The following is a 14,125-nucleotide window of genomic DNA, read 5'->3' as shown; positions in this document are numbered from 1 at the left end:
CTAGACTTTCGCATCTGTATCGTTATCTGTACTTCATAGTATCACCATATCTTCCACTGCGTCTGGAACGGCAGCCCACCTCTATCCCTCTGCTTGTCCATTTTCGCGTCTAACTCAACTCGCATCTTCATTCATTTCGCATCATTTTAACCATCATGGTCGGAAGCAACATTGAATCACAGTACCTTAACTGTCCCTCCGACTTGTGGATCATAGATTCTGTCTCAAAGTCTGAGTCTAGGTATGCTTTCGTAGTTCTGTCGTTACATAGGTATCTGACCCATACTAGTAGTTTTTCTCTTCATAGTACCGCTCGCAAAGCTCCACGCATCTCGTGCACAAAATATCTCGAACGCCAAGTGATACTTGCTTGGAAACGTATCACTCGTTCTGCCCACAAACGTGATCGGGCCTCCTTCCTCCCGAAAGACTTTGTCCTCGTCACTTCACACCGTCGTAGCGTGCTCTTCATATGATTAGCACTGCTCAGTCCCTAACGTCCGAGAAATACTAGAGCCTATTGTGATCCAACTGTCACCTCATAACTCCCCACGAACTCTCCACATCCTCGCATGTCGCTGTCTCATCATCATACCATCATACACCATTGTATCCATTATTCTCATAATTCATTGGACATTCGACTTCCTTGGTTACTTCTAGGCCACATGGTTATTTTATTGTTGGAAGCATTAATATATGGACTACTTTTATAGTGTATTGCGTATATCTTAGTCGTTTTTTTCCTGCTAGCCATCTAGGGATCGTTTTCTTACAGCTTACTCAGGCACTGTATCACTGTACTATACAGACATACAAAAGGATAGTATAGGAGCAGCTTATGGAACTTGTCAATTGCTTTCAGTAGTTTTAGGATATGTTAATTATGTACCAAAGGCAACAACGTACGTGGGACATAAAACCCTGAAAAAAGTGGTGCTTGGGAAGTAACTTAGCATCATCAAAGAGCCTAGTCTCCAGTCATATATTGATAACAAAGAGCCTCTCATATCAAGACGATCGGAAAATGCACACAATTGAGATCATCTAATGCACCTGACCTCAGCTCGTTGTTGTACAACATTGCAAGATCATAGATGCGGTCAATATTCAAATCTTTGACGTGGTGATGAAGGTAAAGCTACCATACACGGGATAGCCGCGTCATATTGAACACCAATGTGCTACGAGAACAAAGCAGATAAGGTGTCTCCCATAACACATTACAGCAACTGAGCATGTAAAGGAGGCACGGCCTCAGATGTGAAACCCAGCAGCTCGCCCCGCATGGCTCCGGAGCTACTACCATAGCCATATCAACGTAGTCGTGAAGGTCCTATGTCCATCCCCGAAAGAACGATGTGCCAATCACTCTGACTTGCGCGTCCTGCGCATATTTGGAATCCACCGGGGTCTCAGGCGAGATGTATACCTTCGCCGCTATGTCGAAATCAATCAATCGCCACTGGTGCGCACGTCCATGCCGAGAACAAATAACATCGTTGGGGGCTCGCACGATGTTGCAATACCGAAGATCTCTGTGCAAGATTCTAGTGGAACTCACGTCACGCACGACATCGCGGATATCACTGATTGAGATCACAATGTGAGTGAATTATCGGTAATATACGGTAGAAACGACCTACTTGAGCTCTACCTCCTCACGTTCGTCTACTTTATTCCCAATGTATTCTTGTGGAGAGATATAGAACTTGCCCAACTTTTCCAGCACAAGGACACATACAAAGGGCTCCGATGGAGAAGCTCGCCATTTATTCCAAGGTGAACCACTCTTCCAACCATCGTCGTCCTTGAAGAAACCGTCAAGACCCGAAGGATCATTAGGAAGCCACCAATCTCTATCCTCTTTCTGGGCTGACTCATCGGTGTCTTCGGGATCTGGCTCCGGTAGGTTGAGGGTAATATTCTCCCAAGGTTTGATATGTGACACAGGTTGCCCTTTCACATCCAAGCAGTCTTTAAGCGGTACAGTGAAGAACCCAAAACAGCGAGGAGTAACCACTCCTTCGTATCCTGGTTCACGAGCGAGCTGCTCATAGAACCAGGCTTCCCGTGCCAAAGTCCTGCCATACTTTGGCTTCACCAATTTGATGCAAAGGTCAGGGAGGTCCAAGTCTGCCGTGTTGTGAATAACTCGAGCAGAGTATGCGAGACCGATTCTTCCTTCGGATATGCTACCGGTGAGCTCGATCTCAAGATGAGCACCATTCTTTGAAAGAGAAAGAGGCGCCCAGCTCTAGATTCGAGGCACGGGAACGTATTTTCGGATTAGGCGAGAGGCTGGAAACGACTGAGACCGGGAAAGCGTAATTTCTGCGGGATTTTCGTCGGATGAGCCTAGTCCATGTATCGTCAAAGAAGTGTATGCTGAAATGTCAACCTGTCACGGTAGGAAATTGAGTGAGTTGGATGTCTATCATCAGGAAAATGGTTGATTCCTGCTATTGCCTGATGGTGTTTGGCAAACATCAGCATACAGATACCCTCATTGGATGAGCTTGGCATAGATTAGCAGAATATAGCAGGTTCAGCAGCAGATTGCATGATATGGCCCAGGCGTGTATTTTCTGCGACACATTATATGTATTTGTACGTAATGGTATGTATATATAACAGTGGTCGGGTTGTCTGGTATGAGAGCATCAAACAACATGGCTTGGATGGTAACCTAAACAAGGTAGAGCAGTATTGTCATAGGTGTCAAGAGGTTGTCGATAGCTGCCAGGCTGCCATCTGTAAATTCTGATAGTAGAATTCAAGTTGAAAATTTTGGGTTATTTAACAGAGAGGGTCAGGTAGAAAACCCTCCTGGCAGCTCCGAGACTCTAGGATGCTTATCAATGACTTTACAGAAACTAGGAAATCAAAACAAGGGTATATATTATACTTTATACTATGAGTCTGAGTTGGTATTGTTGCTAAGTGGTTAAGTTGTGTATTGCATTCGACTTGTTAAGTCTTTGAGTGACTTTAGTTCGAATCCCTCCTGTGAATTGGAAATATAATAATCTTATAAGTTTGCAAATAGAAGCAATTAAGGCAACAACAATGGCAAATAAAATCATGTGATGTATTCCAAAAGTACACCTCAATAAAAGGGTGACAGAAAATAAATGTGACATCGCACAGAATACAATATGCTAGTTGAGGAGAGTGAACAGGTTCTTTTTGTACATCCCCTGGTATAGATGTCGTCACAATTACAGAACCTGCTGGGCCTGCTGGCTCCTGCTAAGACTTTGCATAGGCTTAGCAGATTTATTATTATTTTTGTGATGGCACATCATCAGCAGATGGGTGGGAATTCCCAATAAAAGGTTTCATACAAGGTCTGGCATAGGTGTCGTCATCCTGCCAGCATCTGCTGGTGCTGCTGGCTCCTGCTGAGGCATTACATTACCTTGGCAGAATTTTTTTGGTTTTGTGATGATACATCTGCAAAGTACAAAATGCTCGCTTAGCTTAAGCGCCATTCGTAATTGTGAGCTTCTTCACAGTACACCATCTGATTGGTTGGTTCAGACAAAATATCCGTTTTAGGTAGTCAGACAGATTGGGCAGTCAGATAGAAATCACAAAAGTATGATAAGATTACTAGAGGCACAATAAGAAACCAATAGCTGGCAGTAAACCAATAAGATCGAGCATATATCATTGATAGTAGATAGTAGTAGAATAAGCGGGATACATTGAATAAATTGGTGGGGCTACAAACTACAAACAAGCTACAATAAATCCTAAACCTCAGCCATGAATGTATTATACGTCTCCTTGTCTGAGAAGTTGTTTAGGTAGAACATAGTAGGTAGTTCATGGGAATTATCAGCTTTGATTTCATGGTTCATTACCCTTCCAAAAACAGGGATAATGTTATGATAATTGTTACGCACGAAGTGCTTAACAAAGTCTGAGGGTTCGTCGAGGTTTGTAAAGAGACTTATCCGAAGACAAGTTTGAGAACATAGTTCTGAGTGGAGGTTTTCCAACGGGAGTTGGTCTTCTTCTGAATAGAAGTCTGATCTTAGGAGTCTAGCTTTGTAAGCATAAACTGCGTAGAATTGTATTGGAGAATACTACTGCTGTTACATGGTATTTATAATGGAAAGGAATCGGTGATAGGAGTTAGGTCCTATCTAGGGCAGGTCCGTCTGTTGAGGACTAAGTACTATAATAGGTACTGTGAATGCGAGAGGAACGGAAGTGTACGTGAAGGAAATGAGTCATCGGTCCGATGGTATAACCAATGAGTAAAAAGAAATGAGTAGTCCTTAAATGTCCAATAGAGATCGTAACAATAATACAATTTTTGGACTTTTCCTTTAATTTTCATTCTCCACTTTAACCTTTTTACTATAGTTCACACTCTGTGCCATGCGGCACTTTCCTTTTTCGTTCTAACTCCACCTTCTCGTGCAGTGCTGCCTTTATTCTTCTTTTAGACAGAAACTCTCTCACGCAGTGGAGCTGGTCACACGGGCTGTGCCCTCTGACATCATCAGCCACTGCTTTTATCAATTGTACAGTACATAGGTACAAACACTCTGTATTAGTATAAATACCCCAATAGATCAAGGAGACTCCTCAGCGAGTCCTCCTGTTGTTAACCAACAAACTCTCTGCAGCCTCAGGGGTAACCACTCCCCATTCACTACCTTTATAGTATGTTCCTGTGTGCGCCAGAGTAACTAACTCTTGGTTGTTACATTAGGACTCGCTCTTCTACTCTCTCGCACAATTGTGCAAAAAGTCCCACTGGGCACCCGGACTCCAGGGTGAAGGAGATTTGGTTATTGGTTAGGAATATCCCGCATAGCAGATAGGTGCGCTCCTAGCGACGGCCTTGTAGTGCTTTGGGAGAAGAACCAATACCTGTGATACACGGCCCCCAGCGTTAAGGGGAGTACTTAGCTCAGCAGTCGGTGTGGAACCACTGTTGATTAGAATTTACATACAAAACTTCACTTTCTCTTTCCTCTGACCAGGCCGGGCACTTGCCTCCGCCAGTCTGGAGAAGGGTTGACAGCTTAACAAGCAGACCACCCCCTGACAACCGTTTGGACCAGGGTTTCTTACGGATACCTTTTATATACAAATTTCAAATACTATAGTGTGGGTAGTTGGGGATTGAGACCCAATACTCAGCTGGGAAGAGGTAGATCCGCAGATAGCAAGCAGGGACCCCCAGTTATGTTTTTTTATTTACTTTACCAAGAGAACAAGTCGACATGTCGTCGCAAACCCCTGACGTCAACGCTCTGTTGCACAACATGCATGCACAGATCTTGGCGTTAACTACGCAACTCGCCGAGCTACAGGCAAACCCTCCTACCCCCGCAGTAGAGAAAAAGTTCAATAAGAAAGTCGAAGTTGTCGCTGACCCTGGCGCCTTCGAGGAGACAGAGTGCGATTTGCCGAGTGGTGGATCAAACCCCAAATATGGGTTAAGGCAAATTGGGACGCATTTGCCGACACTTTTGAGGTAGCCACTGCGGTGCTATCTTGACTAAAGGGACCTGTGGCGGGTTGATACGCCCAAGTTAGAATGCAGGAGTGCTACACCGCGGGAGTGTGGCCCACCTGGGACGATCTCAAAGTAGAGATCAAAAAATATTTCAAGCCGCACGCTGAGCGTGACTGGGCGCGTTAGCAAATCTGTTCCTTCAAACAAGGCAATATGAGGATGGATGATTTTGTAACCCGGTTCCTGGCCCTCTCCATCCAAGGGGGTCTTGGTAATGAACATGCAGTAGAGCTGCTGGAACGTAATGTGAACCCCCACATTGCAGAACAGCTTTACTTGCAGGATATCAGAAATGAGAATCTCTCTCAAGCAGCAGAGGAGGTTCGAAAAATAGGTAGGGCCATAGAGCTCTACAGAATGCACCAAGGTGGCGAGACCACCAAAAACAACCAATCCCAGAGGTGCCCTGGGTCATCAAACCATCATAATCATTCTCACGGGTTCAAGCCGTTCGGGCTGCAACCAGGGCAGGGAGCCCCCATGGATATTGGTGCGGTCCAAGGAGGACAGATGCGCAGATTCAAGGGGAACTGCTACAATTGCGGCCAAGAGGGACACATGTCCCGAGACTGCAGAAAAGGAGCACAGGCCGCTCAACAAAAAAATAATCAAGGGCGCCAGGCGCGCCAATTAGAATCCGAAAAACTGGACGATTGGCTCCAGACTCTGGCCGGTCGATCCTACGACAAAATCCGGGCCTTCTTCTACAATCAGCAGGCTGCTGAAATGAAGGCTCAGAGAAAAGAGTTTGGAGCTTAGGTCACTTGGGTGCCTTCGCTCCACGAAACAATGAAGTAAACCACAACAAAGTGGCCCCTGCTCCGGGGTGTTGCACGAGCAATAATGGAAAGAAGGGGATGGCTCCCCAATTTGTAAATAGATTTCAAAATTTATCAGAAATATGTACTTGTATGAAGAATTGTAACTGTAATATTTATGATACTACCACTGCACCAGCGTCTCCCTTGGAGCGTGGCCTCGGCGAGACAAACACTAGGGTGCTTGATTTCTGGTAAAAATAAAATAGAAAAACATGTAACTTTCAATACCTTTTCTTCTTCACTGGAGCCACCCTTTCCCAAAATCCCAAGGCGTGTGTTGATGCGCACATATTTATTCCAAAAGGAGATCCATTTAGACGTTGGTGTGGAAAACCTTGCCTGGGGCATAGTACACCCAACCAGCACACTACTTGATTCAGGCGCTAACGGAATCTTCATAGATCAGGTCTGGGCGGAGCAAATTGGACTCCCCCTTGTAAAATTAGATGCATCTATTCCCGTCTATAACATTGACGGTACGCTTAACACAGGTGGCTGTATCACACACAAATGTTCCTTTGTTGTCAAGTACCAAGGACACAGGGAACAAGTCACTGCCGAAGCTACCCAACTAGGGAAGATTAATTTAATCTTGGGCTGGACCTGGCTATTCAAACGCAATCCTGAGATTGACTGGCAGACAGGGGTTGTCACATTGTCACGTTGCACTCAGGAGTGTGTGAACTTGGGTAAACCAAATCACGTCCGTCACAATGAGCGTCTTGAAAAGATAAATGCTGGTCACATTTATGAGCTCAGATCTTTAAAAAAAAAAAAAAATCGACGATGACAATGATGAGGTAAAACCCGAAGAAAAGATTAAGAGGCTGGTGCCTCCCGAGTACCATGACTTCTGGAAAGTCTTTTCAAAACATAAGTCAGAGCGCTTCCCAGAGGCTAAGCCTTGGGACCATGCTATAGATTTGAAGGACACCTTCAAACCGAGAAAAGGACACATGATACCACTCTCTGCTCCAGAGAGAGATGAAGTATCAAGTTTCATAGACGAACAGCTTAGGAAGGGTTACATCAGACCTTTCCAAAAGCCCTATGATGTCCCCGGGAGTTTTTCATTCCTAAAAAGGATGGTAAGAAGCATATGATTATGGACTATCATTACGTGAATGAGCACACAGTTAAAAATGCGTATCCGCTGTCGATGATGAGAACTGCTGTTAGAGGAAACCACACACAAAACAAACTAACACACAATCCTCCCAGATTCCACGGAACTTGTTTATGGGCTTTGCCTCCTAGAACAGTGGAGTGGTCTGGTTGTTTGTGGGGTGGTACGTATAAAGATCCTTCAAAGTAAAACCCAGTGGTGTATGAGTGTGGGTTTTGAGGAGGAGGGATAGTTGAATTTATAGAAAGATAGGGGGTTTGTGGCGAGTATAGACGAGCACTACCTTGCTAATCGTAGCACAAGGTAGGTTTGAGAACAACGAGGATGACGAGGTGACGAGGTTCCCAGTGATAGCAGGCTCCTGACGCACAAACTGTAGTGCTCAGAAGGACTCTAATCGAAGGGGATGACAATCACTTTCAAAAGTGACGAGTGACGATGACAGCAGTTAACAGTGGTAGAAGTGGGAAGTGTTGTGACCACACTGGATCACAAGTAGCAGTAAGAAGTGGACTTAAGATTAGAGAAGAAGTCTGGAATCGAGTTCTTGTTTTTTTGTTTTTTTACAAGGTAAAATACAGGGGTTTATATAGTAAAAGAGAAGTAGGCTATGCACAGTATAGCTGTGCAAAAAGAATGAGAAAGAATATGAAGGAAGGAATGTACGCTGACGAATCCTGCGTAGGTAGTACAGGATAAGATTGTCAAAAAAAGAAAAGAAAGGGATAGAACAATAAATGCTGTGAGTAATATCACAGGTTTGTACAGCCATAAAGTAAAGTCCAATAGCAAAAAGAGAGCAGGAAAATCATGATGTCATGGGAAGATGCAGTAAAAAAAGAGCAAGGCAAAACACTATCAGTATCAACACAGTTCCTTTATTGTCAGTCAGGCATTCTAAAAAAATATGTGTCCATAAAAATGATTCAAAAATCAAAAATAATCGCACTGTAAATGAATGTTCTGCTGAAAAAAAAGAAACTGGAGCCACCGGTCCACCACCTAGTCCAAATCTGACAGTTCCATGGCCTTACCAATGGACTGGTTGTGTTGGACCACCTGATCAAACGAGGGAGGGAGAGGAGTAGTTCCAATTTGGAACAAGTGAGTCCCAGGCAGCGTGTGGTAGGTGTAGCTGTAGCGAAGACGATGGACAAATGATAAGTGTACCCAAGTGAATGGGACAGCGATGAACATGGGCGACGCAAGGGGATGAACCTTCTCCAGCTCAAAAACTACCCACCCACGCTCCAACCAGGCAAGACAAGCGACCGATGTTTTGATAGTATATGATGGCAGATCGACGTCATGAAGATGGACCTGTTGCCCTATTTGGACCGGCCGCCGGGGCTTTGCTGATATCAGCAGTGGCACGTGGTAGTCAACGGATCGGCGACGGAAGCGGATAGGAAGTGGTGACATCAGAAATGGTGGGGGTGCAAAGAAGATGAGGAGGAGGAGGGTGGAGGTGACGAGGAGGTGAACTAAAATGGGGACCCAGAAACGACCGTCGGGTGAGAATAAAAAGGAGAGGAAGGGGCCCATGGTGGGGCTAGGCAAAGGAAGGGGAGTAAGGGAAACGACAAAAGCGAGGGCGCAATGCAATGTGTAGCCAGTGGCGACGCAAAAATTTGCCGAAATGCCGAAATGCGGAAAGTACCGGATGGAAAAGCAAAGGTGAGCGTGACTGGATTGCCTAATAGAGGTGATGCTGATCAGCCACAAGTTCAAAAAGGGCAATATTAATTACTATTCCACGTGGCACTGTGCCTGTGTGGCGCAAAGGCGAGTCTTTTTGAATATTCGCTTCGTTATTGACACCTGTCCATGCTACCAATCAACTTTGGTGCATGACACCGCTGCCTTTGATCAGTCAGCTAGTAGACAAATTGGCTGGTGCCAAGATCTTGACAAAGATGGATCTCAGATGGGGGTACAATAATGTATGGATCAAAGAAGAAGATGCTTGGAAGGCCGCATTCACATGCCACCGAGGATCCTTTGAACCCCTTGTTATGTTCTTTGGGTTGACCAATTCACCGGCAACCTTCCAGAGCATGATGAACGAGATCTTTGCAGATATGGAAAACTGTGTTGTTATTTACATTGACGATTTGTTGATATTTACAAAGTCGGACAATGAGGCTGAGCATGACAGGATCGTGCAAGAAGTCCTTTGACGCTTACAGGAACAGGACCTATTCATCAAACCCAAAAAATGTAATTTTAAGGTGAAGGAAGTAGACTTCCTTGGTATGATCATAGGCCAGAACGGAATCAAGATGGATCCTGAGAAAGTTCAAGCTATATTGGACTGGCCAGAGCCTACTCGTGTCAAAGGAGTTAGGGCCTTCCTTGGCTTAGGAAATTTCTACCGAAGGTTTATCAACAACTTCGCAAAAATCACGAGACCGTTGAACGATCTCACTAAAAAGGACATTGTTTGGCACTGGGGTGCCAAAGAACAAGAAGCTTTTGATAAGCTTAAGCAGGCGTTTACAACAGTGCCCATATTAGCATTTCCAGAATTAGACAAAGAGTTCTGGTTGGAAACTGACTCTTCTGATTTTGCTACTGGGGCTGTTCTGTCAATTAAATGCCCTGACAATCTTTGGAGGCCTTGTGCCTATTTATCGCATAGTTTGTCGCCTACAGAGCGCAACTATCAAATATATGATAAGGAAATGCTGGCCATCATTAGAGCTCTAGAGCACTGGCGGCACTACTTAGAAGGTGCTAGGCACCAATTTGAAATTTGGACCGATCATAAGAATCTGGAATATTTTATGACGGCCCGAGACTTGAACCGAAGACAGGCTTGCTACGTGGTATACCCGTTGTCGATGATGAGAACTGTTGTTAGAAAACCACACACAAAAACAAACTAACACACAATCCTCCCAGATTCCACGGAACTTGTTTATGGGCTTTGCCTCCATGAACAGTGGAGTGGTCTGGTTGTTCGTGGGGTGGTACGTATAAAGATCCTTCAAAGTAAAACCCAGAGGTGTATGAGTGTGGGTTTTGAGGAGGAGGGATAGTTGAATTTATAGAAAGATAGGGGCTTTGTGACGAGTATAGACGAGCACTACCTTGCTAATCGTAGCACAAGGTAGGTTTGAGAACGACAATATGACAAGGTTCCCAGTGATAGCAGGCTCCTGACGCACAAACTGTAGTGCTCAGAAGGACTCTAATCGAAAGGGATGACAATGACTTCAAAAGTGGGAAGTGACGATGACAGCAGTTGACAGTGGTAGCAGTGGGAAGTGTTGTGACCACACTGGATCACAAGTAGCAGAGTAGTGAACTTGAGAGTAGAGAAGAAGTCTGGAATGGAGTTTTTGTTTTTTTACAAGGTAAAATACAGGGGTTTATATAGTGAAAGAAAAGTAGGCTATGCACAGTATAGCTGTGCAAAAAGAATGAGAAAGAACATGAAGGAAGGAATGTATGCTGACGAATCCTGTGTAGGTAGTACAGGATAAGATTGTCAAAAAAAAGAAAAGAAAGGGATAGAACAATGAATGCTGTGAGTAATGTTACAGGTTTGTACAGCCATAAAGTAAAGTCCAATAGCAAAAAGAGAGCAGGAAAATCATGATGTCATGGGAAGATGCAGTAAAAAAAGGGCAAGGCAAAACACTATCAGTATCAACACAGTCCCTTTATTGTCAGTCAGGCATTCTAAAAAATATGTGTCCATAAAAATGATTCAAAAATCAAAAATAATCGCACTGTAAATGAATGTTCTGCTGAAGAAAAAGAAACTGGAGCCACCGGTCCACCACCTAGTCCAAATCCGACAGTTCCATGGCCTTACCAATGGACTGGTTGTGTTGGACCACCTGATCAAACAAGGGAGGGAGAGGAGTAGTTCCAATTTGGAACAAGTGAGTCCCAGGCAGCATGTGATAGGTGTAGCTGTAGCGAAGACGATGGACAAAAGATAAGTGTACCCAAGTGAATGGGACAGCGATGAACATGGGCGACGCAAGGGGATGAACCTTCTCCAGCTCAAAAACTACCCACCCACGCTCCAACCAGGCAAGACGAGCGACCGATGTTTTGATAGTATATGATGGCAGATCGACGTCATGAAGATGGACCTGTTGCCCTATTTGGACCGGCCGCCGGGGCTTTGCTGATATCAGCAGTGGCACGTGGTAGTCAACGGATCGGCGATGGAAGCGGATAGGAAGTGGTGACATCAGAAATGGTGGGGGTGCAAATAAGATGAGGAGGAGGAGGGTGGAGGTGACAAACAAGTGGATTAGAATGGGGACCCAGAAATGACCGTCAGGTGAGAATAAAAAGGAGAGGAAGGGGCCCATGGTGGGGCTAGGCAAAGGAAGGGGAGTAAGGGAAACGACAAAAGCGAGGGCGCAATGCAATGTGTAGCCAGTGGCGACGCAAAAATTTGCCGAAATGCCGAAATGCGGAAAGTACCGGATGGAAAAGCAAAGGTGAGCGTGACTGGATTGCCTAATAGAGGTGATGCTGATCAGCCACAAGTTCAAAAAGGGCAATATTAATTACTATTCCACGTGGCACTGTGCCTGTGTGGCGCAAAGGCGAGTCTTTTTGAATATTCGCTTCGTTATTGACACCTGTCCATGCTACCAATCAACTTTGGTGCATGACACCGTCAAGGTTTAATTATAAATTAATTCATAAGCCTGGAAGCTCTATGGGGAAAGCGGACACTTTGTCCAGAAGAGAGGATCATGCCAACGGTATCAAGGATGATAACAAAGGTGTCACCCTGATAGACTAATCAAGGGTTGCCAATGTTAGAATTGGGCAGGATTCGGACCTTCTGGAAGTCTTAAAGAAAGACATCTCCTCAGAAGAGAAGGATGCTGGGCATCAAACCTAAATTATCAACGGTGTTCTATCCACAGACTGATGGACAAACGGAGAGACTCAACCAGGAGTTGAAACAATATCTCCGGATATTTATTAATGACAGGCAGACGGATTGGGCCAAGTGGCTAAAGATAGCCCAGTTCTCATATAATATCAAACAGTCGTCGGCTACAGGAAAGGCACCATTCGAGGTTACTAGATCGTACCTCCCCAGAATGGGTGTAGAACCTGGCAAAAGCAAGAATGAGGCTGCTGAGAACATGGCCAAGGACATGAAATCTGTCTTGGACGAAACGCGCAAGGCGCTATTCAAAACTGCAGAACAGATGAAAAGCAGGGCAGAGCGTAGACACTCTTAAGGCCCCTAACTACAAAGTCGATGACCTAGTCTGGTTAGATACCGACCACTTAAAGTCAAAAGATCGGCAGTCTAGAAAACTGACCGAAAAGTGGATTGGTCCTTACCGGATTAAGGAAGTCAAACCTAATGCGGTGGAGCTGGAACTCCCAAAATGCATGAAGGTAGTACCCACAGTCAATATTAGCCGTGTGAAACTTTACAAAGGGCCGCTGCCGGGACAGCGTGTAGACTGGCCCGGACCGGTTGTAGTCACCCAGGAAGATCCTTTCGTCATAGCGCCTCCCAATCACAAACTGGCAGTGCCCCATCTCCTTCTCCATCACAGGCTTGGGCTTGATGTCTTTCCCCTCTCCTACACCATCTGACTGTGTGTGCACAAAAGCCACCTCTGCTCAAAGAAGGTGCAGCGGATACATGACTAGATCTTCATCTGCGCAGTCTGTGGGGGCTGTTTTAAATAATGGGCAGAATGTGTCTCCAGAACAAGATCAACGGTGTTCACACCCTGAGTTGTTGATGCAGTTGCAGAGCACTCGGTTGAAAGTCAGGCTCCTTGAGGATGAAAACACAGAGCTGAAAGTGATGTTAGCACAGCTCAAGGCTGAAAGGGATGCAGCCAATGCACATTGTACGCTTGCTCGACATGATGCGGAAGACATACGGAAGCGCTCAGGAAACCATAGGAAGCCTCAATGAGGCACCACCAAACTGACTGCCCAGTTTCTCACTCATCCTGAATTAAAGGCTGTGTTCAAACAGCAGGAGATCGAGCGGAAGGAGAAAGCCCGCATAGACACAGAAAAGGAGGCAAGTAAGCAGCAAGAAGACACTGCTCATAACACACGGATAACAATAGAGACTGTGATGAAAGTCTTTGACAAATCTCTTGCGTCTTACAAGCGCAAGGAGGACCTCATTGTCATAGCCGGTGCTCTTGGTTTACCGATTGATGGGACAGTCAAAGCCCTCATTGAAAGGATCAAGTCTCACCTTCAAGGACATAAGGAGTTAGCAGATAACCCCCAGTTTTCTGGCCTTTTTGGCCATCGCGTTCAGGCCCCTGAGGGTTCTAGTCACTCCGGACAATCATCCCAATCACCCTTATATTCTAGTGTCAACTCATCTACTGCGTTTTCCCCCCAGTCTGTCCAGACTCCATATTTTTTGGCCACACAATCGCAATTTCCTGACCCCACATTTTACAACGGTTTCTCTGGCCCAGGCTGTAGTACTCCTGGGCCCTCATATAACTTCAATATCTCTGAACGTGTTTTACCTCCCCCAACTGATGAAAATGGTGTGATAATTACATATTATAATGAGTTGGGTCAACCGTACTATGTTTTGTAGTTAAATATACTCTGAATCTGGTGAAACTGTTGTTTTGATTTTGAGTCAAGCATGAA

The 14,125-nt window shown here is 45.1% G+C and overlaps 4 protein-coding genes across 4 annotated transcripts; 3 read left to right on the top strand and 1 right to left on the bottom strand.

The window, feature by feature from the left end:
- Nucleotides 1-155: 155 nt before the first annotated feature.
- On the top strand, nt 156-476 carry SERLADRAFT_440391 (uncharacterized protein; the record flags this gene model as incomplete). The annotated part of the gene is made up of 2 exons (XM_007320847.1): nt 156-241; nt 293-476. The coding sequence occupies 2 exons, from the start codon at nt 156-158 to the stop codon at nt 474-476; spliced, it is 270 nt and encodes an 89-aa protein (XP_007320909.1).
- Nucleotides 477-1,223: 747 nt separating this feature from the next.
- SERLADRAFT_440390 (uncharacterized protein) lies at nt 1,224-3,413 on the bottom strand (the record flags this gene model as incomplete). The annotated part of the gene is made up of 4 exons (XM_007320846.1): nt 1,224-1,302; nt 1,359-1,589; nt 1,647-2,230; nt 3,348-3,413. The coding sequence occupies 4 exons, from the start codon at nt 3,411-3,413 to the stop codon at nt 1,224-1,226; spliced, it is 960 nt and encodes a 319-aa protein (XP_007320908.1).
- A 1,833-nt stretch (nt 3,414-5,246) lies between these two features.
- SERLADRAFT_440389 (uncharacterized protein) lies at nt 5,247-5,668 on the top strand (the record flags this gene model as incomplete). Its single annotated transcript, XM_007320845.1, has 2 exons — nt 5,247-5,500; nt 5,563-5,668. 2 exons carry the CDS (start codon nt 5,247-5,249, stop codon nt 5,666-5,668), a joined length of 360 nt encoding a protein of 119 aa, XP_007320907.1.
- Nucleotides 5,669-13,133: 7,465 nt separating this feature from the next.
- SERLADRAFT_409890 (uncharacterized protein) lies at nt 13,134-14,069 on the top strand (the record flags this gene model as incomplete). The annotated part of the gene is made up of 2 exons (XM_007320844.1): nt 13,134-13,298; nt 13,464-14,069. 2 exons carry the CDS (start codon nt 13,134-13,136, stop codon nt 14,067-14,069), a joined length of 771 nt encoding a protein of 256 aa, XP_007320906.1.
- Between the last annotated feature and the right edge of the window lie 56 nt (nt 14,070-14,125).

This window comes from Serpula lacrymans (genome assembly GCF_000218685.1).
Source record: "Serpula lacrymans var. lacrymans S7.9 unplaced genomic scaffold SERLAscaffold_10, whole genome shotgun sequence".
In the NCBI taxonomy this organism is placed as follows: Eukaryota; Fungi; Basidiomycota; class Agaricomycetes; order Boletales; family Serpulaceae; genus Serpula; species Serpula lacrymans.
Note: the sequence above shows the minus strand (reverse complement) of the source record. Positions and strands in the feature narration are given on the sequence as shown.